The sequence below is a fragment of the Borostomias antarcticus genome (genome assembly GCF_949987555.1).
Source record: "Borostomias antarcticus genome assembly, chromosome: 9".
In the NCBI taxonomy this organism is placed as follows: Eukaryota; Metazoa; Chordata; class Actinopteri; order Stomiiformes; family Stomiidae; genus Borostomias; species Borostomias antarcticus.
The window spans coordinates 9198918-9226417 of NC_140242.1; the positions used below are offsets into that span (position 1 = coordinate 9198918).

At 45.3% G+C, this 27500-nt stretch overlaps 1 protein-coding gene across 1 annotated transcript in view; it reads right to left on the reverse strand.

The window, feature by feature from the left end:
- The window catches only part of ptchd1 (patched domain containing 1), a gene marked incomplete at its 5' end in the record, with an annotated part of 31338 nt that overhangs the window by 2323 nt on the left and 1515 nt on the right, over positions 1 to 27500 (reverse strand). The window contains 3 exons of the mRNA XM_084443192.1: positions 23516 to 23742; positions 24142 to 24558; positions 26494 to 27187. Coding sequence (XP_084299318.1) covers positions 23516 to 23742; positions 24142 to 24558; positions 26494 to 27187 — 1338 coding nt within the window. The remainder of the gene's footprint in view (positions 1 to 23515; positions 23743 to 24141; positions 24559 to 26493; positions 27188 to 27500) is intronic.

Sequence of the window (27500 nt, forward strand, 5' to 3'; positions counted from 1 at the left end):
ATAATATTTGCCAACTGATAAATCAGTCTGGCTTTAGTGTGTGTGTGAGCGTGTGTGTATGTGTGCATGCGTGCGTGTGTGCATGCGTGTGTGTGTGTGCATGCGTGCGTTATGGGAGGTGAAATGTGCCATTTCTTACCGCACGGAGCGAACTGAGCTGCATACTGAGCTGACAAACGTACGCCACGTACGAGAGTGAAATCCATTCGACTCCCATTGTATTTGATAGGAGGACAGACGAGACTCACAACTTTTTGTCCTAGCGACGGCGGCGACCTGAAGTAAGTCAGCAATGTGTGCATTGGTCGCGGCATTCGCGTAGCTCACGTTAGCTCACGTAATTATGGCCCGTGTGGATTTGCTAACTGAGAAGACAAACCTGACGAACGTCGCTACTTGTTCACGCGTGGTATTGCGAACGTAGCTAACGTCGCTACTTGTCCACATGTGGTATTGAGGAACGTCGCCGCTGTCACCATCAGAAGGTAACTTAAAGTCGTACAGAAACGGACGTTTGAGATCATCTAACTTCCGTAGTTTGACGTATTTCCGACGCAAACAAGCTATGAGGGTGGGACATAATGTTTAGAGGAATTTGATTGGAACATTGACAAGTGGACGGGTTTTAAGAACTTTAGACAGATTCGATAGAAGGATAGCGTTGACTGACGGGTGGATGTCGTGAGATTATTGGCCTAAAATCTAAAGTACCTGCTGTCGTCATTGCACGTGACCTACCGTTTTCCAGAAAGTAAGGAATTATATACAGTACTTTGATATAAGATTACAACAAAAGTAGATTTTTTTACATTTTTTGGGCATACATCATTGAATAGGTGAACACTATGACCAATTATGTGAACCAAAATGGGACAGAATGCTTTTTTCATTTCAGTGCGACGTTAAGCTGCTACAGTAATTGTCTTGTTACTGTAGCTCCAATATGGCTAGCCAGCCTCTGTCCAGTGAGATCAGTGATATGACAACTTAAAGTTAGATTATTTAGCCTAAATAATAGCAGGCTACTATCAGCTAACCTGGTTAATACATGTTATTATTCCTACTATTGTTATTACTGTGTGTTGCTGACAAGATACATTATGTTATATTATTGTTGCCACCGTCATTTAGCTTAGCTTATGTTCTCCAGCCAAGCTAAGTGCTGTGATAGTAACTAACTCACTGGTGTTATATTTATTTAGATTGTCCCTGCATCCTGTCTAATATGTCTCCATCTGTGTTATGCACCATGGGCCGAAAGCAAATTCCTAGTATATTGTGAAGTAGGCTCCCTGGCTAAATAAATGGTTTCTGATCCTGATAGCCCAGTAGGCCAGTAAGCTTTCTGTCAGCCTCTTATGTCATAACCTGGCTCATAGGGAATAATAAGGTAGAAAAGTAATTGATTCAAGCTAAGAATCAAATCTTTTTAACTAAAGAGTAACCTATACAAAATAAACAATAAGTAAAAATATCAAAAATGCCTGCCACAAAACCAAAGGCCAAAAAGTGTATTGTTCAATATGACTACTTGTCAACCATTTTTTTCATCATTCCAGTAAAGTTCCTTAAATGTATTTAGTTGTTTGTGTGGTCCACCACCAACTCCCCTCCCATCATGTGTCTCAGCTCTCTCGTTATCCTCCCACAGCCGGCCTGCATTCCCCTGTCACAGTATGAACATGACGATTCACTACTGCTCCACTAATGTTCAACCAGTGTCCTGATACTTTATCTCTTCTCTGAGCAGGTCACAACACTTGTGAGAGTAGAAAATTAGAGAGGAAGATGTAGCAGTGTAAGCAAGTCGGCACGCAAGACTTAGCTGCCAGGGTTCTCACTCACACCAAGCCCTGGCAGCACATCACCCCACCCTCATACATCTTCACTGGCTAACTAACACCTCGGTGAGTTTCTTGTCTTTGAAATTGAGAGTTTAACATGTTTTTTGAATGATTTTTTACGGTGCCCACCCACATCCATTGTATGACCAAAACGGTGGTAGAGCAATTATCAGACTTTCTCAAAAGTGCTAATTTTGTCAACGTTTTGATCTGAACCATTGTATATGATCATAGGTAACCTTAAAACAGGGCTTAACATGCATTTTCCCTTTACTACTCCTTTAAGCTTTTAGTTTTTTCAGTATCAGACATCCAGTTTAATAAGAAAAAAAAAGGGACAAGAAAACTCAATCAATATGGGAGGCGGGGGGTGGGGGGGGCGTCGATTCTCAAAAGGAAACGTCATTTAATATTGGAGCGCCTTATGGATATCAATCCGCCCATGCTCTTCGTGCTGGTCTAGAGCTCGGCGCCAAACAGGAGGACGTCACATCTCCAGACTATGGTGAGGATTTCTGGCTAAATGTTTTATCAGTTATAATGAATTTTGATAGACATGGGTTCACTCTTCTTGTCAAAAAAGTATTCTGCACACGCGTAAACCTAGGCTGAGCTAACATAATCATATTCCTAGCTAGCTAACTACCTTTCAGGTATTTCTAGCTTGTAGCATTGGCTAACGCTCGGTCGCGTGCAGCTCACTTTAGCTCTTGATCTGAGGTAACCTAATGTAGTCTGACTCAACGGATGTAGGTTTTAGCAATAAACCTTGTCATTCGTTGTCACACAGCCCAATCAGTGGCGAGACTGGCGACGCAAATTAATCTGATTCGGGCCGAAAGATTCTCTCGGCACCAATCAGATTCGATCCAGACTATTTTGCAAGAGCACCGTCCATAGACATTATAAAGAACTAGACTGGCCACGCCCCCTTTAGACTCGTCCGACGAGACCGCCATGTTATGCAGGGCATCATTTGGAACATGTTACTGTTGGGCTTCAGAGCTGCTCGTCGTTTTGTTCGGTAAGTGACTAGTGACTCTTATTATATTTTAGTATCAGCCTAAATACAGTTATACTAGCCTTTTAAGGTTTTATGAATACTTAGGCATTTGCAGGTAATTATTTACTTATCTCACAATTAAATTGCATAGCTAACTGGTTAGGATAACAGACTAGTCTAGCTGCCGTAAGATAACATTACACGGATAACGTAATTTATTCCACTCACATCGACTATTAACACAGTTTTATATAATGTAGTATCTTGTTTTATGCGGGTATATAGAGATAGTCCCTCATATAGCTAATTGTCAAACTTGTATTTTGCGGTTTAACAGAATTTGTTCATATTTAGATAAAATGTCCAGTTGGACTCAAGGATTAACTGATTACATTGTGGAGGTCAAAGGTCAAGGGTCACTGACATCACAAAAGGTATTTTTGGCCTGCTGAACATGATATCTCAAGAACGGCTTGACAGAATTTGTACATATTTGGCCAAAATGTCCATTTGGATTTATTTGGATTAGATTTTAGTATTCAAATGTCAAAGGTCAAGGTCAAACAAAAGGCACTTTTGAACGCTAACACTAGCTAGCTAACGCTAATGCTAACAATAATGCTAGCACTAGCTAGCTAATGCTAGCTAGCTAATGCTAATTCTAACACATTAGCATTAGCGTTAGCGGTAGCATTAGCGTTAGCCTTAGTGTTAGCATTAGCGTTAGCATTAGCATTAGCATTAGCATTAGCGTTAGCTATTCTAGCTGTAATGCTAGCTAGCATTAGTGTTAGCTAGCGTTACAGCTAGAATACCAGCAAGCTAGCGTACACAAGCACCATCCACATCAACACAGGGGCCCTCTCTCAAGTCCAACTGAATGTTAACTGCAACTTGCATTGTTGGGCGGAGGCATTTAGCCGCTATGTGGTTGTTCTAGTTGATACTGATGCTAGTTCCCATGGTCATCAAGACGTTATGGAAAAATCATGGAAAAGTTGTAATTTCTATTGGTAAAAATGAGTGGGAACCCTGGAGAATAGGGGAGAACCGGGTCAAAAGTCACACTTTTTGGTTTGATTCCATTTACTCCGAAATTAATGGAGATAGAGATTCCACATTTTATGACACACAACTTGCACATGTCCTTCACTATTATCAACTGTAATGTTCATGCTAGGATATAAGAGCTTAACATAAATAGGGCGAGAACGGACCGAGCGCAATGCGACTTTTGTCCCTGCCGAGCGGGACAAAAGTCTCTCATAGGAGAGGGGCAAAAGTCGCACTGCTGCAAAGTGTGTCCTATCTGTTTTTTTGGGCATGTAATTCTCTTTACTTTCAACAAATGTATTATTAGACATAATATCATAATAATATATAGCCTTCAACGACCTCCTGAGCTGCCTGCCTGATGGTCTCAGGGCTAAAGAGACCGCGCATCGTTTTCCTCAGCCTAACTCTTGGCATGCTGTCAATTAAAGAAAATACATTGTAAATAAACATGGTTTTAGGCTATTGTGTTTATGTAGGCCTATAGGTTAAGCTATTTGTGTTCATAAGGTAACGTCATTGTAAACGAAAGTAGCCTATATAATCCAATTGACTGGAACCAGGGGGTTTGACAAAAGTTAAGAGGCAAAATAATTTGTCTTGACTGCATTTAAGATGTATCTTTCACATTAAAACTGCATACAAAGCTGGCCAATAGCATTAGAAAGATCTCTTCGAGAGCTTTCATTTCACCTGTTCATTCTGCCCAAATGTCACTCGCGCACCCCTCTGGTTCTAAGCCATCACAATGCGACTTCTGTCCCTCTACGGGATGCGACTTTTGTCCCGCCACGGTCTCCTGTCATTTCTCCCTGGCTTGCAGGCACGACTTGCTCACACGAAACTTGAAAGCTATGTTATCATGTAGCCAGTAGATATGCTAAGACAATTGCATATGTTTGCAAACTAAAACAAGTGAACACAATTTTACAATCGAAAAATGCTTATGAGACCATTATTTTACTTATATTTTACAGCACCTTCACACACTGTATTACGCGCTCCCAACCGCCCTTACCCCCTGCAATACCTCCATTTTCTCTTCCCCCAACTCCCATGAGAAACGCCGGGCCCAGCCTGATAAAGGCACAGCACATTCAGTTACGTGTTTACAAAATACAGCAAGCTCTAAGTGATATGTACTGGGTCCAGGCTACAAGGCTAATGGCACTCATGACCCCTTCCAGGACAAGCCAGGACCAAACGTGATGGTATCTTCCTCAATTCCTGTCTTGATAGGTAATAGAAAAACAATGGTGAATCTGCTAAGTAACAGGAAACACTCAACCGGCTCGACAAATTTATAAAATTTAGTATCTATTCCTCGTCAGCCACAAACTATCACAGAGAAATGTGCAGATAATACCCTCAGCACACTAAACTTAGCTTTATTAAATGTCAGATCTTTAGCAGGAAAGACATTTTCAATCAATGATTTTATCACCAACCACAATCTTGATTTTATGTTTTTAACTGAAACTTGTCTAGACCAAGGTAACAGTGCAGCTGTACTTATTGGGTCAACTCCTCCCAACTTCAGCTTTATGAGCGAGGCTAGAGTACATAAGAAATGAAGTGGAGTAGCCATCTTGTTTAATGACTCCCTCCAATGTAAGCAGATGTGTTATGGAAATTTTGGTTCCTTTGAATTTGTGGCTCTTCAGTTGAATTCCTCTTCTCGAGCCATATTTCTAAACATCTACAGGCCACCCAAATACTGTCCAAACTTCTTTGATGACTTTGCTGAACTGTTGTCTACTGTCTGCATTGACTTTGACTGTGTGGCTATTGTTGGTGATTTTAACATCCATGTTGACAACCCTCAGGACAGAGGGACTAAAGAGCTAGGTTGTGTCCTTGATAACTATGGACTGACTCAGCATGTGACGGAGCCCACACACAACAAGGGGCACACTCTGGACTTGATCATCACCAAAGGTCTGAATATTTCTAAGGTTCAGGTGTCTGATGTTGCGCTCTCTGATCATTCCTGTGTTTTCGTTGAGAGTACTATCTCCATGCACACAAATTCTCAATCAGAGGTTATTTCAAAACGGCACATCACCAGTGAGATATTTACTCAGGCTTTCTCGTCCACACCTGCCCTCTCTATGGCCTCAGTCAACGAGCTTGTAGATAATTTCAATGTTAAAATTACAAACATTATTGACGCCGTTGCGCCCACTAAGGTGAAAGTGGTCTCTGGTAAGAGAAGATCTCCATGGAGAAACGCCATGCTGGTCAGAATAGAAAAGACAGTGTCGAAAATCTGAACGCAGGTGGCGAAAAACAAATCTCCATGTTCATTATGACATCTATAAAGAGAGACTTCGCATTTATAATATGGAGCTGAGAAATGCACGGCAGACCTTCTTTTCTGACATCATCACCAAAAACCATAACAATGCGCGTGCTTTGTTTGCCACTGTTGATAGGCTGACAAACCCTCCTGTGTCAGTAGCCTCTGAACTTCTATCCACCAGGGCCTGCAATGAATTTGCCTCATTCTTCACTGACAAAATTCAGAAAATTAGACAAGCAGTTAGTGCCTCCATTCCAGGTACAGGACATGTGTCGTCACAGTGTCCACTTAAAATCAATACCATGACACAATTTAATCCGATCAACCATAAAACCCTGGGGGACACTATACAATATCTGAAATCCTCCACCTGTTGCCTTGATGTTCTACCTACAGACTTCTTCAAAACTGTATCCAACTGCATGGCCTCTGATTTATTACAAATTGTAAACACATCTCTTCTTTCAGGTGTGTTCCCACAAACGCTGAAAACTGCCGTCATCAAGCCACTCTTAAAAAAGAATAATCTAGACAGCTCACAAAGGAACAATTATAGACCCATATCAAACCTCCCATTTCTAAGCAAAATAATTGAAAAGGTTGTTTTCCAACAACTGAATAACTTCCTGGTACTAAGTAATGACTTTGATGTCTTCCAGTCAGGATTTCGACCACACCACAGCACCGAGACTGCTCTAATTAAGGTATTTAATGACATCCATTTAAACACAGATAATGGCAAAATCTCAGTCTTAGTATTACTGGATCTCAGCGCTGCGTTCGACATGGTAGACCACAACATACTACTAGGCCGACTGGAAAATTGGCTGGGAATTTCTGGTACAGTGTTAGATTGGTTTGAATCCTACTTAAAGGACAGGGACTATTTTGTGTCTATAGGCAGTTACAAATCTGAGCTGACAAAAATGACCTGTGGAGTTCCCCAAGGCTCCATCCTGGGGCCTCTTCTGTTCAACATTTACATGCTCCCACTAACTCAAATTATGGAAAACAACAAAATATGTTACCATAGCTATGCAGATGACACACAAATTTATATCACTATATCACCAGGAGACTAGAATCCCATACAAGCGCTGAGTAAGTGCATTCAACAAATCAATGATTGGATGTGCCAGAACTTTCTCCAACTAAACAAAAATAAAACTGAAGTAATTGTCTTTGGAGCCAAAGAAGAACGATTAAAAGTCAGTGCTCAACTTCAATCAGTAATGCTAAAAACCACAAACGAAGCCAAAAATTCTTGGTGTAGTCATGGACTCAGACCTGAATTTCAACAGCCACATTACAGTAAGTCAATTACAAAGTCAGCCTACTATCACCTGAAGAATATATCAAGGATCAAAGGATTTATGACCCCAGAAGGATTTGGAAAAACTTGTCCATGCGTTTATCTTCAGTAGACTCGACTACTGTAACGGCATGTATACAGGTCTCTCTAAAAAATCGATCAGACAGCTGCAGCTGATTCAGAACGCTGCTGCTCGAGTCCTCACTAAGACTAAGAAAGTGGAGCATATCACACCAGTTCTAAGGTCTTTACACTGGCTTCCTGTCTGTCAAAGAATTGACTTTAAAATACTGCTGTTGGTTTATAAAGCACTGAATGGTCTAGCGCCAAAATATATTTCTGATCTGCTCATATGCTATGAACCATCCAGACCCCTCAGGTCGTCTGGCACAGGTCTGCTTTCTGTCCCCTGTTGAGGAATTTACATCCAAACACCTTAAACCTTTGTCCTCTCACTTCTCTTGTAATTCATCACCTCCCCCAAATATTCACATAGCTGTGCTAACATACAAAATGGCTTCCAGAGAGGCCATCTGTCTACAACAGAATAACCATCCTTTGTCCCCAATTGCCGCCCTTTTTTCTCATGTCACATGTCTGTACTCTTGGCCACGCCTGCCATTTCATATGACGTACAATGCAGTAGCCAATCACATCCTGGAAGGACCTTACCTGTGGTTTGACTGCATATAAGGCACAGCAAAAGACCAAACGGGCACTTCGCTGAATAAACCACCCTTGTTGCGTTCTTCAGGAAGTCCTTGCGCTCGTATGCTTTTCACAATAAACCAGACTTAACCTTTTGAACGAATCTTGGTAAATCCTTTTGACTAGATCAGTTATTTTACGATCACAGTTGGCGACGCGGATGACAAGGGAGGACTGCCTGCGTGTTGCTTCGGGATTCCAGTGGATGAACTGGTATAGACAGACGTGTCGGTCCATTATAGTTGGCGTTGGAAAGTCAATCTTCTCTCTTGCGCCAGAGCGCACGCCGAGATTATTTCCTCAGTTCTTCCACTGGATTCTTGAAGCTCACAGGTACGTTTAAACGAACCCTCTTATGGTTCTGAGTTGTATTTGCCTTGTTTTAGTTTCGGATTGTGTTGGTCTGGCGTGTTCTGAAAACAAAAGCCCCGCGGGGGGGGGGAGTTGGGTGTTTCCTACCGAGGGTAGGGCGCTCGTTGTTGTTGATGTTCGTTTCAGAACGATTACCAACTAGCTAAGCCTCATTGTTGATGTTTCGTTTCAGAACGATTACCAACTAGCTTAAGCCCCGTTGTTGATGTTCGTGTTAGCACGATTGCCAACTAGCTTCGAAGTGATTGTTGATGTTTCGTTTTAGAACGATTACCAACAGATGTAGCTACGGGAGTGATTGGTGTTTCCAATCCGCGTTTCTTGGAGAAACGTTTTCCCCTTTGATCCCGGGTGGTTTGGTAAACCTAAACGAGTTTTAGCTTTGACCAAGTGACTGGTGCAGCGGTTTGGTAAACCTAAACGAGTTTTAGCTTTGACCAAGTGGCTGGTGCAGCCGGGCATGCTTGTCGTAAACGTGGGCCTGTGTGTTCGTCGTGTGTTCGTCGTCTGTTCGTCATCTTTGGTCGTTCTTTGTGTTCTGTGTCCCTGCACGGGGTTGTTCGTTTTGTTAGTCTGCTGTTTACTGTTTGAGCCTCGGCTCTTGCCTTGTATTGTTTGTTAAGCGCGCCATTGATCCAGGTAAAGTATTGTACACTCTTTAGACTGTTAAATTCGTAACTGCTAGATTTCCAGTAGGCTAGCTGGTTGTCTGGGAGACAAAAGGAAACAACAACTACTACTCCGCTCTCCCGGTGAACCGCCATCGAGCCAGAGGGAGAACAAAGCATGAGTGCTGGGTGAGTTACTTAGCGGTTTAATGTGTCTCTGTTTCTTTCGAAATTGTATTCTTTCCCGCCGTGAGTTAACTATAAGGTTTCCTTTCATTGCTGTTTTGGGGTTTTAGGCTGCATCGTGTTTATTAGGGATTTGTTTCAGTATAGCTTTTATTAAACTGAATTTCCCCGCGCACGCTCACATACAACATCCGAGTCTTACATGCAACATTTTGGGAGCACCACTAGGTGTCCCTGTAACACCGGCTACTAACATATGCCTATATGTAACAGGATTCTACTGCTAGCTTGCAATTTGTCTAGGCCTGAGATTTCGTTATGCGCTAAAGCATTTTAGATTTCTTACATCCCCATCTGAGACTTACAGCTAGAGGTGTTTGAGATGTCTAGATTAAGGGAAAAGCCTGTTAATTCTATAGACTGGTCTGCTTTTAAGATTTGGGAGAGAGTAGCACGAGAGGGTTTCTTTAGGTCAGGAAGGAAAGATAAGGAGGTTCAGCAGACGGTCTCTCCGCCATTTCCCCAGCAGAATAACTCTGATTTAAAATTAGATTTTTCCCCCTCGACTCGTTGCCCCGTGCTCACACCGCCCAACCAGGCTGTTGTTGTTCCCCCTTTTCATGCTCCCGCCATTAGCCACGTCCCTTCTCTCTCCCCTCTACGATACGAGTTAAGCGCGCCCCTTTCTACGAGGTATTACACCGAACAAGAACAGATCAGGAAGGAAGAATTGGCTAGAGCTATATCTGAGGCTAAGTTTAATTTGGAACAACTGCAAATGGCTAGAGATAGTCTGGAGGGACCGCAAATACAAGCGCCTCTGATACGCTGCCCAAACCCTGTTCCTCGCCCTTCACAAATAAATGATGCAGCTGGTTATGCGGCCTGGACTCCAGAGATTAGGGTTTTTAGACCGTGGCGCTCTGATGAACTGCGTAATGTAGCTAAAACCTTGCCCGATCCAACCAAAGACATGAACGAGTTCGAGAATCTTTTTAACAGTTTAGTTCGAATGTATGAGCCTCACGCCGAGGAAATCGCCATGATCATGTGACAAGTACTTGGGTTAAAATGGATCGAAGTAAAAGACCCGTTTGATATTACGTTGCCTTTTTCTCATGTCGATTTAACTGGCCAAAACACTGCGCTGTTGAACAGAATCAAAACTCGATTCCCTAAAAAGATGGATTGGGACCGTATCACATATTGTTGTAAAATTCCGATGAACAGTTCGAAAAATTTTGGGAACGGCTAGAATCAGTTTTCGCCGCACACAGTGGCATGGACAAAGCGAACGCCGATTATAAAAAGATTTTGAAACAACAGTTAATGAATAACTCTCTCTCCTCTTTGTCTGACCGAGTGAGGATGATATGCCACACCTGGGAATCAACTTCTCTCGGGGAAGTTGTTGATCATTTCCGGTATTCCGAACGCCTCCGACATTACATTGAACAACGGAATTTGAAAAAAGTCAAGGATGGTGCCGCTAGACTTCAGGCTGCTCAATTGAGACAATTAGACATTCAAAATAAAGGTGCAGGTCTGAAACAAAAACGGGGACGACGACAAAGGGAGAATAGGCAACGTAGCAGTAGGTCTAAGCATGTTCACAGGTACAGACAGAGTGGGAAAGATGAGGCATGTTTTCATTGTGGTCAATATGGTCACTGGATTGAACAGTGTCACAGTTACCGCAAGCTGAATGAAAGGGAAGAGCCTCAGATTTGGGGTCGAGCGCCACCTGCTGGAGTTCCCTTGAACAACCCATAAGGGAGATTTTAACTAGCCAAGATAGAGCCTTTTTTTTTTAAGGTAAATAAACAGGAGAAGACAGATGTAGCTGAGGGCATAAGGTTTGTGCATGATGGTGGGAGGCGAAGTAATGTTTGTCAGTGTCTTAATCTGCATGCAGCATCTCCTAACCCAATTATATATTTTTAAATGGTTATGTTAAATATCTCATGTTTATAGTTTGAGGCACATTCATCGGGCCTGAGTGTTTTTTCTGAGTGTTTTTACAGACAACTGTCGTTCCGGGAGTGATGGGTGAATGCCGAACCAGGAGGCGGGCACAGGACCGGAGGTGGAGATGGAGGTTACCGGCCTGTTTCCCTACAGATGGGCGATCTGTGGTTCGTGGGATGCAGGGCCAACGCCATGTCACCAACTCACTGTGAGCGACAGATAAGTATGACATAGGGAAGAGACCATTTTTGTCCGAAGCGGGACCAATACTCTGTCCTCAAATGCAGAAGAGGGAAGTTTTAGATATACAATTTTAGCTATACAAATGAAGCTTTGATGGATTTTTTGATTAATTGATAATTTATGTTTTCTTAATTGTAAATGAAGCCAGTTCATTTTAGTGTCATTTTATTTGAGTGATGCATTTTTTTTCCCCCATCTCTGTTTTATCCTGACTTCAGGACATTTGTTTCTACCCTTAGGGGGATAGGGAGGGGGAGTGGGCACCCCTGGACCTATCCCCCAACAGACGGGGGCGGGACCGCAAGGTCCCAAAAGGGCACGTTAAATGGTAGTATAGTGCTGGGGAGACGACTGAAGGCCCCCGTGTCTGAGGAAGTATGAATTAACATACTGCTCTGGTACCGTCTAGTCAGCACTGTGTCGCCGTTAAGGGGTTGGCACTGTGTGGTACGTGGACGACAGTCCACACCTAAGCAGAGGGGCGTAAGAGACGACCTCTGTGAATAGGCAAGGCTGGTGAAAACGGTCAAAGTTCTAATATCCATAGCACAAGTGGAATTAGGATCAGACCGTCGGTTCTGAGCTGGGTGACTAACAATCACTACGGTGTCCGGGATCGCCATCGACTGGGTCACCGGCCGGTCGGGTCGCATAGGGCAGTAAGACCACAAGATGGCCGCCGCGCTCGGCTCAATGTACAGTCAGGCCACTACAAGCCAAAAGCGAATGCGTTAGTAGGCGAGTAGTGCTTCTGTGATCGGTGGGCTTTGAAAAGAAGACACCGGGAAGCAGAAGGCTGAGCTCTCATTCCAGGGGAACCTGGCTTGAGGCCTCGGACGGAACGGGGTCTAGCCCGGGATTGCGCCCTGGATGGGAGGTCCGAAAAAGACTCAAGCGGTTATTTTGTTGAGACGAGAATGTGTTTATTTTATTTTATTTCATAAAATCGCGAGAGAAATTCTAGAGCCAAATCCAATTGCCTTGATCATGACTGGGGACTGGGCGTGGTAAAGTCATTCTTACACTGCCCCTGATGTCACTGTAGGCTACTGCAGAGCCTAGATCCAAGATTACAAAAGCTAGATTCCCCACTGACAAACTACATAGACTGACGAGCCGACTGGCTCTAATGACACTTGAACAGACACCCTGTTTAAGTTTTCCTGACTGAATAACACAATTTTTCCCCAAAGCAGGAGCTTGCACTTAACCATGTTTCCGAGTATCTCCAACAGACTGCTGATAACCGTTCCTGACCAAAGAGGGGAACAGGGAGACCAGACCAGAGGACTCAAAGAGGGGAACAGGGAGACCAGACCAGAGGACTCAAAGAGGGGAACAGGGAAACCAGACCAGAGGACTCTCCTTTTGCTCTTCTGTTTTGTCTCTGTTGTCTCTCTCATCTGTAGATCCACAGACGGAGCACTTCATCAGCCTGTACTGGGTGAGCGGGAGCGCCGAGGTGGCCCTCCAGCAGCACGACCCGGGCCAACCCTACGTGGAGCAGTACCGTGTGGACCGGGCTCAGTTCAAGAGCCTGTACGTGCTGCTGGCGCCCTGGCTGTGTGGGGTCCACACGGACACCGTATCCCACCGCGCCTTCACCCTGCTGGACCAGGACAGGGACTCCCTCCTCACCTTCCGAGAGCTCGCTGGCTGACCGCTCTATGCAGACCTGCCCAATGGGGAGACAGACTACCAGGAGCAGATGAGCAGCCTGAGAACAGGCCAGAAAACATGGAAGAGAAGTAGATGTTGCGGGATGAACCTACCCGTCAAAGATGGAACAATCAGCACCAGGACATTCTGGCCTGTGTGGAATAGCTGTCAAAAGTAGCTGAGAGGACGGTCCATGCAGCCGAACCAGAGATCTCAAGGGCAAAGCAGTCACCGCCACACTGTCCTCTCCTCTGATGAGCAATCGGAGAGTGACCTTGACGGTCACCGCCACACTCTCCTCTCCTCTGATGAGCAATCGGAGAGTGACCTTGACGGTCACCGCCACACTCTCCTCTCCTCTGATGAGCAATCGGAGACTGACCTTGCCGGTCACCTCCTTCTCGTGGTTGTGGTATGACAACGTGGACAATCTCAACAGCAATGACTGCACCTCTAACCGCACACTGGAACCTACATTAAACATTCAGAGACGCAAACATGGAAGCTATGGTCCAGAGGAAATTACATGCGATTATTCACAACAAGAGTGAATGAACTTTGAAATTATCTTGAAAAAATATCATATTTGTTTACAAGAGTTACAATGGTTGAAACATGAGTTGATAAATAAGTTTGGGTTTTTCCTCTAAATTGACCAAGAGGTTTTTTGCCCTTCTTACACTGGTAACCATTTCATCTTTTTGCCTTGTTCAAACTTTAAAATCAAGGTTTTTTGGTGAATGGTTGTCCACTTTTAGACTATAAATAGTATATAATCATGTCATCTTCTTTACCTTGTTTCCTGTCATATTTCTGAAACAAGGGGTTTTGGTGCGTGATTTTGCACGTGGAAAGAAAATAATCTTTTTTTTGTTAAATATTTCACAATAAAATTAAAAAATATATTTATTTTTTTTGCTCCACCTAGTGGAGAGATTATTTCCTTTCCACATGTATAGCATAGCTGAATGTTTACACTTTGTGTTTGGATTTTATATTTTATTTTTGTGTACCTGTTCAGGCACAAATGGGGGATTGTTGAGGAATTTTCATCCAAACACCTTAAACCTTTGTCGTCTCACTTCTCTTGTAATTCATCACCTCCCCCAAATATTCACATAGCTGTGCTAACATACACAATGGCTTCCAGAGAGGCCATCTGTCTACAACAGAATAACCATCCTTTGTCCCCAATTGCCGCCCTTTTTTCTCATGTCACATGTCTGTACTCTTGGCCACGCCTGCCATTTCATATGACGTACAATGCAGTAGCCAATCACATCCTGGAAGGACCTTACCTGTGGTTTGACTGCATATAAGGCACAGCAAAAGACCAAACGGGCACTTCGCTGAATAAACCACCCTCGTTGCGTTCTTCAGGAAGTCCTTGCGCTCATATGCTTTTCACAATAAACCAGACTTAACCTTTTGAACGAATCTTGGTAAATCCTTTTGACTAGATCAGTTATTTTACGATCACACCCCAGAGTTAAAACAAAACATGGAGAAGCAGCGTTCAGTTTTTATGCCCCACATATCTGGAACAAACTTCCAGAAAACTGCAGGTCTGCTGCAACTCTTGGTTCTTTTAAAACAAGCCTGAAGACTTTTCTTTTTTCCACTGCTTTCTAAGAGGAGTTGTTTATCAGTATACTGCACTGTAACTTTTATTCCTGTATATTATTTGTCCTGCCTTTTGTTTTAAATGTCTATAATGACTTGCTTTTTGTTTTAATGCTTTTAATTTGTCCTGCCTTTTGTTTTAAATGTCTATAATGTCTTGCTTTTTGTTTTAATGCTTTTAATGTCTCATGTAAAGCACCTTGAATTGCCCTGTGGCTGAAATGTGCTATATAAATAAACTTGCCTTGCCTTGCCTTATATGGGGCAAAAGTGGTTTTCCATCGATATCTCTGTCAAATATGCTGCGATCGCGCCCAAAATTTGAACGGAGCTCGTACACGGTAATATGTGCAGGCATGTATAACCACATATTTGCAGGTCCAGTCATTCTGGAGAAAATGGGAACGCGACTTTCGTCCCGCGCGACTTTTGACCCGGCTCTCCCCTACACCAGATACAGAGTAGACCTTAACAGTATACTGGCGGGGGAGGGAGGGGGGGGGGGGCTGCATCTATAATCTCTTGGCAAGTCACAATAAAAAACATTTTTTGTCACAATATAAATATACAAGCATTCCAGCTAATCCCAGTGATAGGAAATTCCACTTATGCACAATTACAGGGACTTTCTCCCAGATGATCTTACATCTACCATTTAAAATATGCACAGTGAAGATTCCCACAGATGTGGGTTCATTGACGTCACATAGTGGGATGCCCTGCACAAGATGGCTGCCACGTCGGACATGAGTCCATTGGAATTGTACAGTACAATGGCCAGTCTAGTTCTTTATAATGTCTATGGGCTAGCTAACGTTAGCTAGTAGCTAGCTAGTAGCTAGCTAACGTTCGCTAGTAGCCATCTAACTCTAAGTTTAGTAGCTAACATAGCTATCTCCTTTTTCATTAGCTAGCTAGCTAACATTATAGCTGGTTAGCTATGTCTAGCTAACTTACTACATTAGCTACCCCGGCTGTGTAGCTTGCTAGCTAACTAACTAAAGCTAAGTAACGCAGCTAGCTAGCTGTCAAATGGTGGCTTGAACTAAATGAATATAGCTAATGTTAGCATTCTAGCTTGCAAACAGGCCCATGTGTTTCATCAAAAAAGTCCAAGGCACTCTTCTTGATTAAAAAGCTTTAATAATAGGCTAGTTCATCTCAGAACGGCCCGTGTGTTTGCCTAGTTTAAAAAATGTGGCTAACAACGAAGCAGCCTTGATGTTTAGAAGTGAATGTGAAAATGGTGCAATTATAGTTGGATATTATTGACGGAGCTCGTGTTTCCCCTAATGCTATAGGCCCGGTGCACCTTCGGGGCTACGAGACCCCTGCCGGGCCTATGCTAGGCAGTAGGGATGCACCGTAATGGGTGGATTTTGAGCTGATCGGCCCAGATCATTGACCGGCCGGTCAATCGCATACAAACGATTCAGTATTGGAAATTTATTTTCTATTTTTTTTAGGCCACAAGTGTTATTTTGCACCATTCATCCCTCCCGTCTATAACTTTCTGTAAGATGTCTATGAAGCATTTTATTAGATTATTATTGATGATAATAAGCTGATTATTAGAGACTGTCTCTCCCTGCTCAGCGGTGCCTGTCTCACGTGAGGAGACTGGTCTGAATGGAAAGAATGAGTTTGACATAAGCTGAAGCTATAGCATAACAGGAGAGATGCGTGTCATTAGGGCTGTGAGAATCTAGTGAATTATTTAAAGCATTGCTGCTGAAGAATATTTTGTTGTATGATAATCATAAACCAATGCTGATTGTCTTAATGAATTGTCTTTTTCTTGCAAAAAATAATCAAAAAGAACTGATAAGAGAACAAATTATTACTGAACCAATAAGCAATATTGATAAGAGTAGTATTGATCCTTATACCCATCCCTAACTGTACAGTATGTATATTTTAAGATTTACTTCATTAACTTACTGTAAGCATTGCCTTGTTGTAACTGATTGTCAGTGTTATGGCCTCTCTTTCTCCCACCCCCTTCTCCTTCTGTCTCTCACTACACAGGTTGGAGAATCACCATAATTTGGTGCCTGCCTCATCCTGTGGTGTATTACAGGTGACATGAACAGCAGTGAGCGTAGCAATCTAAGGAAGAGGGCTATAAAGGGACAATTGAGGGATACTTAATGTTCAAACCTTGCATTATTCCTTCAGTTGCTTTTGCTCTCTTTTAGTAGGAGCAGTCGATTACCTGTAAACGAAGACAGTGACAGTGCTAGTGAAAGTCGCGAACCTTCCATACTACTGATGAAAATGTATAGAGCTGGCTGTTATAAAGAAATGTCAATCATTAACACTGTCAGCTGGTCCCAATGTGATGTGTGTGTGACTCCTGTGTGACTGCCCGAGGGTTCCTGGAGACTGAGGTTACGACAGGGGGGTCATGCTGCTACCCAAGAAGGGTTCTAGGCAGGGGACGGGTCCCCACCTGATAGCTTTACATGTCCCCTAGGGCAAGGGTGACAGTCTCTCATGTGATGTACAAACACCGACTCTTTAGATACGGGGGGCGTCAGGTGCCTCATCCTATCTTTGTTGCAAGGCCACATGTCGAGGAGAGAGAGACAGCTTTGTCTAGAAGGACGCAGGGGGGTGTGGGACGCCCACCCCCCCCCCCCCCCCCCCCTCTCCTCCAAAGGGGTTAAACCACTGTTCAGTTGTATGTGCTTTGATTTGGGTTCAGCCAGCATCCAGACAGGTCATCTGTGCATTAGACATTGCCATGTTCTTTTGTATGTTAAACCTTCTGGAATAAACCGCTTTTGCTTGAGACTCAAATCCTGTGTTGGAGAGATTCTTTCCAACAGTGTGGTATTTTGGGAGATTGGGGGTCGTCTTTTATTGAAACAAAACACAACGCAGAGCTAAATAAGGACATTAAGAAAAGACAATGAGATTCAACACTACCCAGTCCTCCAAAGCTAGCTAGAACAGAGCGGAGCACTCAATCCACCCACTTGATACAGTGCTGACTGTAAGAATGATTTTTAATGTCCTTTTCAATACCTCATGTTTACATGTGTTTCATAACTAACATGTTAATGCATCTAACACTCTGTAGCCTCCAACCCAGGGACCAGAAACAAAGACAGGACTGCCATAACAGGATGTGAGTATGACCACTACTAGAAATGGTGCTCAGAGAGCACAGACCTCCGCCCGAATGCATTTCGCGGCCCTGTACATGCCAAAATTGAATGAGTTCTAAATTGGCCCATGCTACACCCCTCCACCGAGTTTCATGAAAATCGGTCAGGTCGTTTTTGCATAATCCTGGTTCCAAAAAGGTGAATGGCTGGCCATGTTTGGGCGGCCCGTTATTCTTTACCACTCAAAAAGTCTTGCACTCACTGTCTCCTGCTCTCTCTTTCTGTGCAGCATTCAACCCAGGAAACATAAGACAGTCTAGTGGCAGTAATGTTCATTTTAGCGGATGTGAGTACAGACTCACACACCTTCAAAAACCTAACACTACCACACTACTACAAAACCTAACTGAGTAGAGGTCAAAATTGACATGAACGCACTCACAACCATTCAAGTAGCCTAATGCCCTACCTCATCTCAGTTTCATTCATATTAACATGACTTGCTTTCTCAGCTTTCATTGCTGGAAGCACAAACAGAGGAGTGGATGCAAGTGTGATCATTGATACTAACACACATTGAAGATCCTAACCCTGCCACCGAGGAACACATAACACTTCATCTCCCCCTCTTTATCTCTTCATCATATTAACCTTTATCTCCCTCTCTCTATGGAGCATTTAACTCTGCAAACCCAAGACAACCCTCGGGCCAAAATGTTAATCTCAATTCTATACCTCTAGCTTATCTTACTTACTCTCTATTTTGCTGTAGCAATCAACAGAGGAACCAGCTCAAAATCCAGATACAGCAATCTTATCCCCCGTAGACGTAAGTATAGACATTGTCAACATTGTTTTGCAAGTTAACTTAAATATACTTAGTTTAGACAAGTGTTGGACGAGACAAGAGGTCTGAGTAAGAGACTAACATCCCCGTTTCTCATATACTGTACACTCTAACTTTGAGATCCTCTTGGTGTCTTGCTCTGTAGTGAACACTGGACCTACAGCCACTCCATCCAGTGCCTGCCATGTACTCTACCAGCCACGAACACTGGACCTACAGCCACTCCATCCAGTGCCCACCATGTACTGTACCAGCCACAAACACTGGACCTACAGCCACTCCATCCAGTGCCCACCATATACCAGCCACGAACACTGGACCTAGAGCCACTCCATCCAGTGCCCACCATATACCAGCCACGAACACTGGACCTAGAGCCACTCCATCCAGTGCCCGCAATGTAGATGCAGTGTTGTGTAGGGAGATGTTCATAATATCCTATTCTAATTTAGATGTTTTAATACAATAAAGTGAAGCCGTCTTCTTTCCATTCTGAATAATTATTTGTTTAATTAAAAACATGATTTCTTTGAACATCTGGGCCAGTTATGGGCCACATACCACGGTATGGCTCACATACCGCGCAGAATGACGGTGATGAATAAACCTGATTCCGGCTCCCGCAACACAGCCAGAACTCCACCTCATAACAGCCACATCTCAGGCATGGCATGGGTCACTGATTGTTTTTCACTGCCGTTGTTTTCGCATTTGGAAATACATGGGAGTGAATGCAGCTGACGGCTAACTATGGCACATTCTCCTCCATGTATTTCCAAACGCGAAAACAACGGCAGTGAAAAACAATCAGAGTCTGGTAATGATGAGTTTGTAACCACGATAGGATAGGCGATAAGGTGAATAAGGGTGCAGCTGGTTGTCAAAAAATAGTGATCTTACGTTAACTTGCCTGTAGGTAGCAGATGACTGTTGTTGTGTAACGGCATGTATTTATCTTATTGCATTCAAGAGTGAAGAAAGAAATCGATTTCATAACAGTTTTCAAAGCCTAAGCTGTTGTGGAGTAAGCTAAGCACAACATATTTATGTCATGACATAGCTATTAATAACAATACAAACGGGGGTATTCCAGAAAGCTGGTTCAGTGAAAACTAGTGTGAGAGAATTAAATCTCAAGGTTAGAAGAACTAAAGCCACTTTCTGGAATACTTCACAGAACATCCTTATATAAAGGTCACCCCAGCCCTGATCAATATTTTAGCAATCTAAATTCACTAGATTAGCCAGTAAGGAAGCTACTCCCCCTGTTCGAAATATGAAATCTAAATAACACCAGTGACGACAGATAAGCAGATGTTGACATTAATAGCCTTAGAAATAGTTAGCTAGTATCACTTAGCTAGCTAGAAACATAAGATAAGTCAATTGACGGTGGCAAGAATAAAATAAGATTACTTATTTAGTCAGTGACACACAATAAGAACAATAGGAAAGGAATTATCACATGGATTACCCAGGTTAGCTGATAGTAGCCTGCTATTATTTAGGCTAAATAATCTAACTTTAAGTTGTCATATCACTGATCTCACTGGACAGAGGCTGGCTAGCCATATTGGAGCTACAGTAACAAGACAATTACTGTAGCAGCTTAAAGTCGCACTGAAATGAAAAAAGCCTGCTATAATTTAAATAGCCTAATCTAAGTTATCATATCAATGACCTTACTGGATAGAGACTAGCAATAAGACGATAGATAGCTACAATCTTAAATGAGCCAAAGCAGATAACTAGCAGGTTACCTACCTATGGTGACCAGAGTCCTAATAGTCACGTTGACTGACGGCGACGACATTCGTCACGTGTGTTTACTCAGTTAGCTACTCGAATAGCACACATGCTCACATAGTGACGTTAGCTACGCTAGCGAATAGCACACATGCTCACGTACCAACGGCTCTGACCCCAGGATTCGAAATCTAAAGTGAAGCCCTATTGAACCACGCCATCTTTGAAAAAAATGTGTCACTCACTGATACCTTTGACATGCGCAGTCAAAGGTATCAATGACGCGTTCTTGTAGTCCACGAACAGATTGCGTTCATGGCTCTCCCCGCTCTGAGTTAGTGATGAAAAGCGGCTTGCTTATTAATCTACTTTCGTCAAATATATCCGTTGGAAAACATATTTTTTTATCCAGGCATCTTAGTTTTACCTAGGTAAACTCGCTGGTCCCAGGCGAGTTGAACAGCTGTCCACCCAGAGACGGGATCTCTTGTTGCGGCATGAAGTTCACGGCTAACCCGCCGAGCTCGAAACAGAATGAAAACCACCTACTAGCAAACAAAACATGTTCAGTCACACTTATACTGTTAAAACTAAGATGCCTGGATAAAGTCAGTGAATGGAGTGACCCTATCCAGTTCTATTAATACATCCATGGGTTAGCTACGTTAGTGAATAGCACACTTGGTCACGTGGGGACGCTCGTCACGTGTGTCTGCTCAGTTAGCAAATTAGTGGCACTTTCCATCCCCCGTATGTGCGTGTGTGTGCAACGCTTCCACAACCAGCCGATAATATTGGCCAACTGATAGATCAGTCTGGCTCTAGTCTGTGTGTGTGTGTGTGTGTGTGTGTGTGTGTGTGTGTGTGTGTGTGTGTGTGTGTGTGTGTGTGTGTGTGTGTGTGTGTGTGTGAGAGAGAGAGAGAGCGTGTGTGTGTGCATACTGTAAGTGCGTGTACTGTATGTGTGTATACAGTATGTGGATGTGTGTGCGTGCATTTGTGAGTGTGTGTACAGTATGTATGTATGTATGTGCGTGTGTGTATGAGTATGCAGTGTGTGTGTGTGTGTGTGTGTATGTATGTACATGTACTGTAAGTGTGACTCTTTCCCCTGTGTTGTGAGAGGTAACGCATGTGTAGGTGAGAGGCAAGTATGAATTATGGCCCATAATGCACCTCATACTCCCCTGTCCCCTACATTGTTGCTTTATACTGACTACTGCACTGACTCTTTTACAAGCCAAATGCACTGCTAGTTGGCTCCACCCAGCGACCGCTGGCGGAGGGTATATTTTCGATCATGTGTGTTATTTTGTTTGTTCGTTCGTCGCGTCACATAGCAGGATTATACAAAAGCTACCAGAGCGATTTTCATGATACTCGGTGGAGGGGTGTAGCATGGACCAAGTTAGAACACATACAATTTTGGTGCGGATCAGAATAATTGGTTGGATACACGACTTAAAAGAATACAACATTTGCCATAATTAGACCGGCTTCCTTCCATTTATATCTACTTCTCATGCATATTTACTATACTGCCGGTGGCCGAGCGGTAACGTATCAGTCTAATGCGAAAATGCGACTTTTTTTTGGCCAGAGGCATTATGGTTTCAGGTTGTCCGTCCGTTCATACGGCCGTCCGTCCGTCCGTCTGATGTTTGTTAATGCAATATCTCGGGAACGCATTGACGGAATTTCTTCCCCTTTGGTACAAATGTTCACTGGCACTCAAGGATGAACTGCTTAAAGATCGTGGGGGTCAAAGGTCAAAGTACAAGGTCACTGTGACCTCACAAAATGTGTTTTTGTCCTGATGAACATAATATCTCAAAGGCTCAATGGAATTTGTTCATATTTGGGTAAAATGTCCAGTTGGACTCGAGGATTAACTGATTACATTGTGGGGGTCAAAGGTCAAGGGCCACTGACCTCACAAAAGGTGTTTCTGGCCTGAGGAACACGATATCTCAAGAACGGCTTGACAGAATTTGTACATATTTGGCCAAATGTCCAGTTGGACTTAATTAGATTAATTGTATTCGATTTTGTTATTCAAATGTCAAAGGTCAAGGTCACTGTGACATCACAAAAGGCACTTTTGAATGCTAACGCTAGCTAGCTAACGCTAATCCTAATGATAATGCTAGCTAGCTAACGCTAATTCTAACACTAATGCTAGCTAGCGTTAGCGTTAGGGTTAGGTTAGCAGTTAGTCAGGGTTAGGGTTAGGGTTAGTTAGGTTAACTGCAACTGGCATTGTTGGGCGGAGGCATTTAGCCGCTACGCGGTTTTTCTAGTTTCTCTTTACGCCCAATATTGTCTTATGTTTCTATGCATGTAAAACAAAATCATATCTGATTAATGAAAAACAAATCAGATAAACACTGTATTAGGAAAAGTTACATTTTCTTAGCCTGGATCCTGTGGTATTAGCCTACATATAAATCATAAACTACCTGCATGTCTGGGCTGAGGTTTCACTAACTGTGTTCTTTTTAATTTGAGTGTTGAAGCAAATGAAAAAAAACGTATTATCCGTCACATAACAGGATTATACAAAAACTACCAGAGCGATTGGAACATCCCACAAACTATTTTCTACTAAATGCACTCTGATATCATTATGAAAAAAGACAGGGACAGTCAAACTGTGCTGATTTCTTATCTATTCATTTTCATCAACCTACACATTCATGTGTGTATATGCGTGTGTTGCATGTGTATGTGTGTGTTTGCGTGCGTGCGTGTGTATGTGTGTGTGTGTGCCTGCGTGTGTGTGCGTGCGTGTGTGTGTGTATGTATATGTGTGTGCGTGTGTGTGTATGTGTGTGTGTGTATATGTGTGTGTGTGTGTGTGCGTGTGTGTGTTTGTGTGTGTATATGTGTGTGCGTGTGTGTGTGTGTGTGTGTGCGCGCGCGCCTCACCTGTAGCACCCCCATCAGGCCGAAGGAGACGTAGACCAGGTACAGCAGGACCACAAACGGCTTCACGTACGTGTTAGTGATCCAGTCTCCATAGCAACGCCGCATGCATCCAAGCAGCAGGTGGGAGTCCCGCGGGCAGGGGTCCAGGCTGAGGGCTGGGGGGCGAGGCACGTGCGCGTGTGTGTGAAGGGCGGGGTGTGTTTGAGAGACAGAGTGTGTGTGAGAAGCTGGGTGTGTGTGAGAAGCGGGGTGTGTGTGAGAGACAGAGTGTGTCTGAGAGGCGGGGTGTGTGTGAGGGGCGGGGTGTGTGTGAGAGGCAGAGTGTGTGTGAGGGGCAGGGTGTGTGTGAGAGGCAGAGTGTGTCTGAGAGGCGGGGTGTGTGTGAGAGGCAGAGTGTGTGTGAGAGGCGGTGTGTGTATGAGGGGCGGTGTGTGTGTGAGGGGCGGGGTGTGTGTGAGGGGCGGTGTGTGTGTGAGGGGCGGGGTGTGTGTGAGGGGCGGGGTTGTTGGCCGCCACGCGGGCGTTGCTGTTGGGCTGCACGACGCCCGGGTTGCCGGCGGGCGCGTGGTGGTGCGGCGCCGCGTTCGCCGCGTTCGCCGCGTGGTGCGGGGGGTGCGTCGTCGTCGTCGCTTCCCCCGCCGTCGTGGTCGTCTCCTCCTCGTAGCGCGTGTACATCAGGCAGCGGTACCAGGCAGGCCTAGCATCCAGCCGCTCGGGCCGGGGCACGCGGCGGCAGAAGCAGCCGTGCCGGTAGCCCGTCTCCAGGTAGCCGGTGAACACCAGGCAGGAGGTGTAGAAGGACAGCGTGTACAGGTAGCCCACGACCACCGCCAGCGCCGCCGTGCGGCAGAACAGGCGCACGGCCTCCATGTTGGTGAGCGGCGAGGCGGCCAGGCCCAGCGTGGTCAGGTGCAGCATGGACGTGCCGGAGAAGCGCAGCATGACGTCGCCGAACACGCCCGCCACGCGCTCCTTCACGTGCTGGTCCTCCCGTGTGCGTCGCCACGACGACAGCATCTCGAAGGAGCCGAACATCCCATGACCTGGGGAAGGGGGGGGGGGGGGGGGGTAGAGACGCAGCGGGGGGTCGCGGGGTCAGCGGAGTCAATCGAGGTTATGGTGATGAGCGCGTGCGATGGGTAAGAGTTTGTGTACAGTAGTTTCCAGTGTGCATATGTTCACATTGTGTGTTGTGTGTGTGTTTATGTGCATGCGTGCGTGTGTTTGTGTGTGTGTGCGTGTGTGTGTGCACAGCAGATGGCTTTCACCTCTGTGGTTGCCATGGCGCCTCTGAGTCACCAGTGACATCGATATCCCCTCCCCCCTTCACTGTGACCTCACGACTCCTAACACTTTACACGGAGCGCGAGAGGAAAGATATCCTGTGTGTGTGTGTGTGTGTGTGTGTGTGTGTGTGTGTGTGTGTGTGTGTGTGTGTGTGTGTGTGCGTGTGTGTGTGTGTGAGTGCATGTGTATGTGTATGTGTGTGTGTGTGTGTGAGGGAGAGAGCTTGAATAAGAGGCCTGGATTCACCGGGGGCCGGAACCAACACACACACACACACACACAAACACACACAAACATAGAAACACAAACACATCAACACAGAGACATACGTCTGCCCACACCAGCCTCTGGGTGTGTTTATATTTTGCTGTTCTTCCGAGTGAAGTGAACACAGACAACGGGCTCAGACCAGACTGAGTCCTGGCGAGAAGCCTGTCACACAACAGCTTGAAGAATCACACATATAACCCCCCCACACAGACACACACACACCCCACCCCACCCCACCCCGGGACAAACAGTAATCAGTCAGCAGTGTGTTAGGATGCAGGGTTAGGTGTTTGTGTAGCGTCAGGTTTGGGAGGAGCCAGGGACCGTTTCTCTGCTGTCTCTCCAGATAAAAACCTCTATCTCTCTCTCTCTCTCACTGTCCCTTTCTCTCTCCCTCTACCTCCTTAAGAGCTTATCCCCCCCCTCGTCTTTCTCCCTCTCTCTCTCTCTCTCTCCCTTTTTCTCTCTCTCTACGTCCTTAAAAGCCACCCCACCCCCTCCCCCGCCTCTCTCTCTCTCTCTCTTTCTCTCTCTCTCCATCTCTAGTCGGTTATTTTTGGACTAAGAGCAGTTTCCACTCCCACACGTGACAGTAATTGCAGTGCAGAGTGTGTGCTGATGTCTACATATGTACGTGGGCATGTATGTAGCGTGTGAACACTCACTACCCCCCCTGAAAAACACAGTCGTCTCAGTGTGTCTCAGTGTGTGAATGTTGTGGGGGGCTGTGAACATCGGAAGAGAAGAGGAGAGGAGAGGAGAGGAGAGGAGAGGAGAGGAGAGGAGAGGAGAGGAGAGGAGAGGAGAGGAGAGGAGAGGAGAGAGGAGAGGAGAAGAGGAGAGGAGAGGAGAGGAGAGGAGAGGAGAGGAGAGAAGAGAAGAGAAGAGAAGAGAAGAGAAGAGAAGAGAAGAGAAGAGAAGAGAAGAGAAGAGAAGAGAAGAGAAGAGAAGAGAAGAGAAGATGAGAAAAGAGGAGAGAAGAGAAGACAGGAGAAGAGAAGAGAAGAGAAGAGAAGAGAAGAGAAGAGAAGAGAAGAGAAGAGAAGAGAAGAGAAGAGAAGAGAAGAGAAGAGAAGAGAAGAGAAGAGAAGAGGAGAAAAGAAAAGAAAAGAAAAGTAGAGAGGAGAGGAGCAGAAAGAAGAACGTGAAATAATATGTTGTTCTCAGGCTCTCCACAGTACACAGTACACAGTACACTAGCACATACATGTGAATGCAATGCGGGGCCAACGGCAGTGCCAAGCCCCCCGCTCAGCAACAGGAAGCCGTGACTTGGATGGGAGAGATGGGTGTGTGTGTGCGTGTGTGTCTGTGAGTGTATGTGTGTGTGTACAGTATACGTGTGTGTACGTGCGTGCGTGTGTGTCTGTGAGTGCATGTGTGTGTGAGTGTGTGTGCGCGTGCGTGTCCCTCCCACTCACCCAGCATGATGAAGGGGATCCCCAGGTAGGTGGAGTTGTACGTGGCTCCGGTCAGGTTGAGGATCCCAGCGGCGGTGAGTCCAGACAGCGCGATGGACAGCAGCGCCAACAGGCCCAGCCAGGGCTTGGAGCGCACGCAGTCGCGCATGGAGCAGCACAGCACGGCCAGCACGCCGCACGCCCCCAGGCTGGCCAGCAGGGGGCGCCGCGCCAGCACCGTGGAGAACTGGAAGTCCGTCCGCAGGGAGGCGGAGGTGAAGGGGAACAGGCCCAGCTCGGGGTGACCCGCCCCAAACTGCCGCAGCTCGGTGCAGAACGCCCTCTCCCACTGGCGGGCCACACGGTCCATCAGGACCCCGCGAGCCTGCAGGTAGTAGGTCAGCTGGAGCGCCCGGGCCGACCGCACCCCTTCTCCCTTGGGCCCCGCTCCCGGACCCCTGGCCCCCGACCCCCACCCCTGCACCCCGCCCAGCTGGTGGCCGATGTACGCCTGCCGCCCGTCGGCGAGCCGCGTGATTGGGTAGCGCAGGGTGGAGGCAGAGCGGTTGGCGGCGCGGGCGGACCGCATGTCCTCCATGGCGCGCAGGATGTCGTCGATGATGCAGGTGTCTTTGACGTCGAGGAGGCAGAGGTGCGCGTAGGAGTAGTTGAAGCCTCGCACCGGCACCTCTATGTGGTAGATTAACCTGTGGAGCTGAGGGAGAAAGAGAGAGAGAGAGGCAGAGAGAGAGAGAGGGGGGGGGGGGGGGGGCGGAGAGCGAAATAGACAGAGAGGAAGAGAGATAGAGAGAGTGAGAGAGAGGAAAAGAGATATAGAGAGAGAGGGAGCGAGAGAGAGAGAGGGAGGGAGATAGAGGGAGAGAGGGAGATAGAGAGAGAGAGGGAGTGAGAGACAAATAGACACAGAGAGATATCTGTGAATCTGAAAGGAAAAATAGCAGCAGCGTTTACATATCAAAAACCCCATTCTGATAAACACGTCTTGCTGGATGTATTGTAGCTGCGCT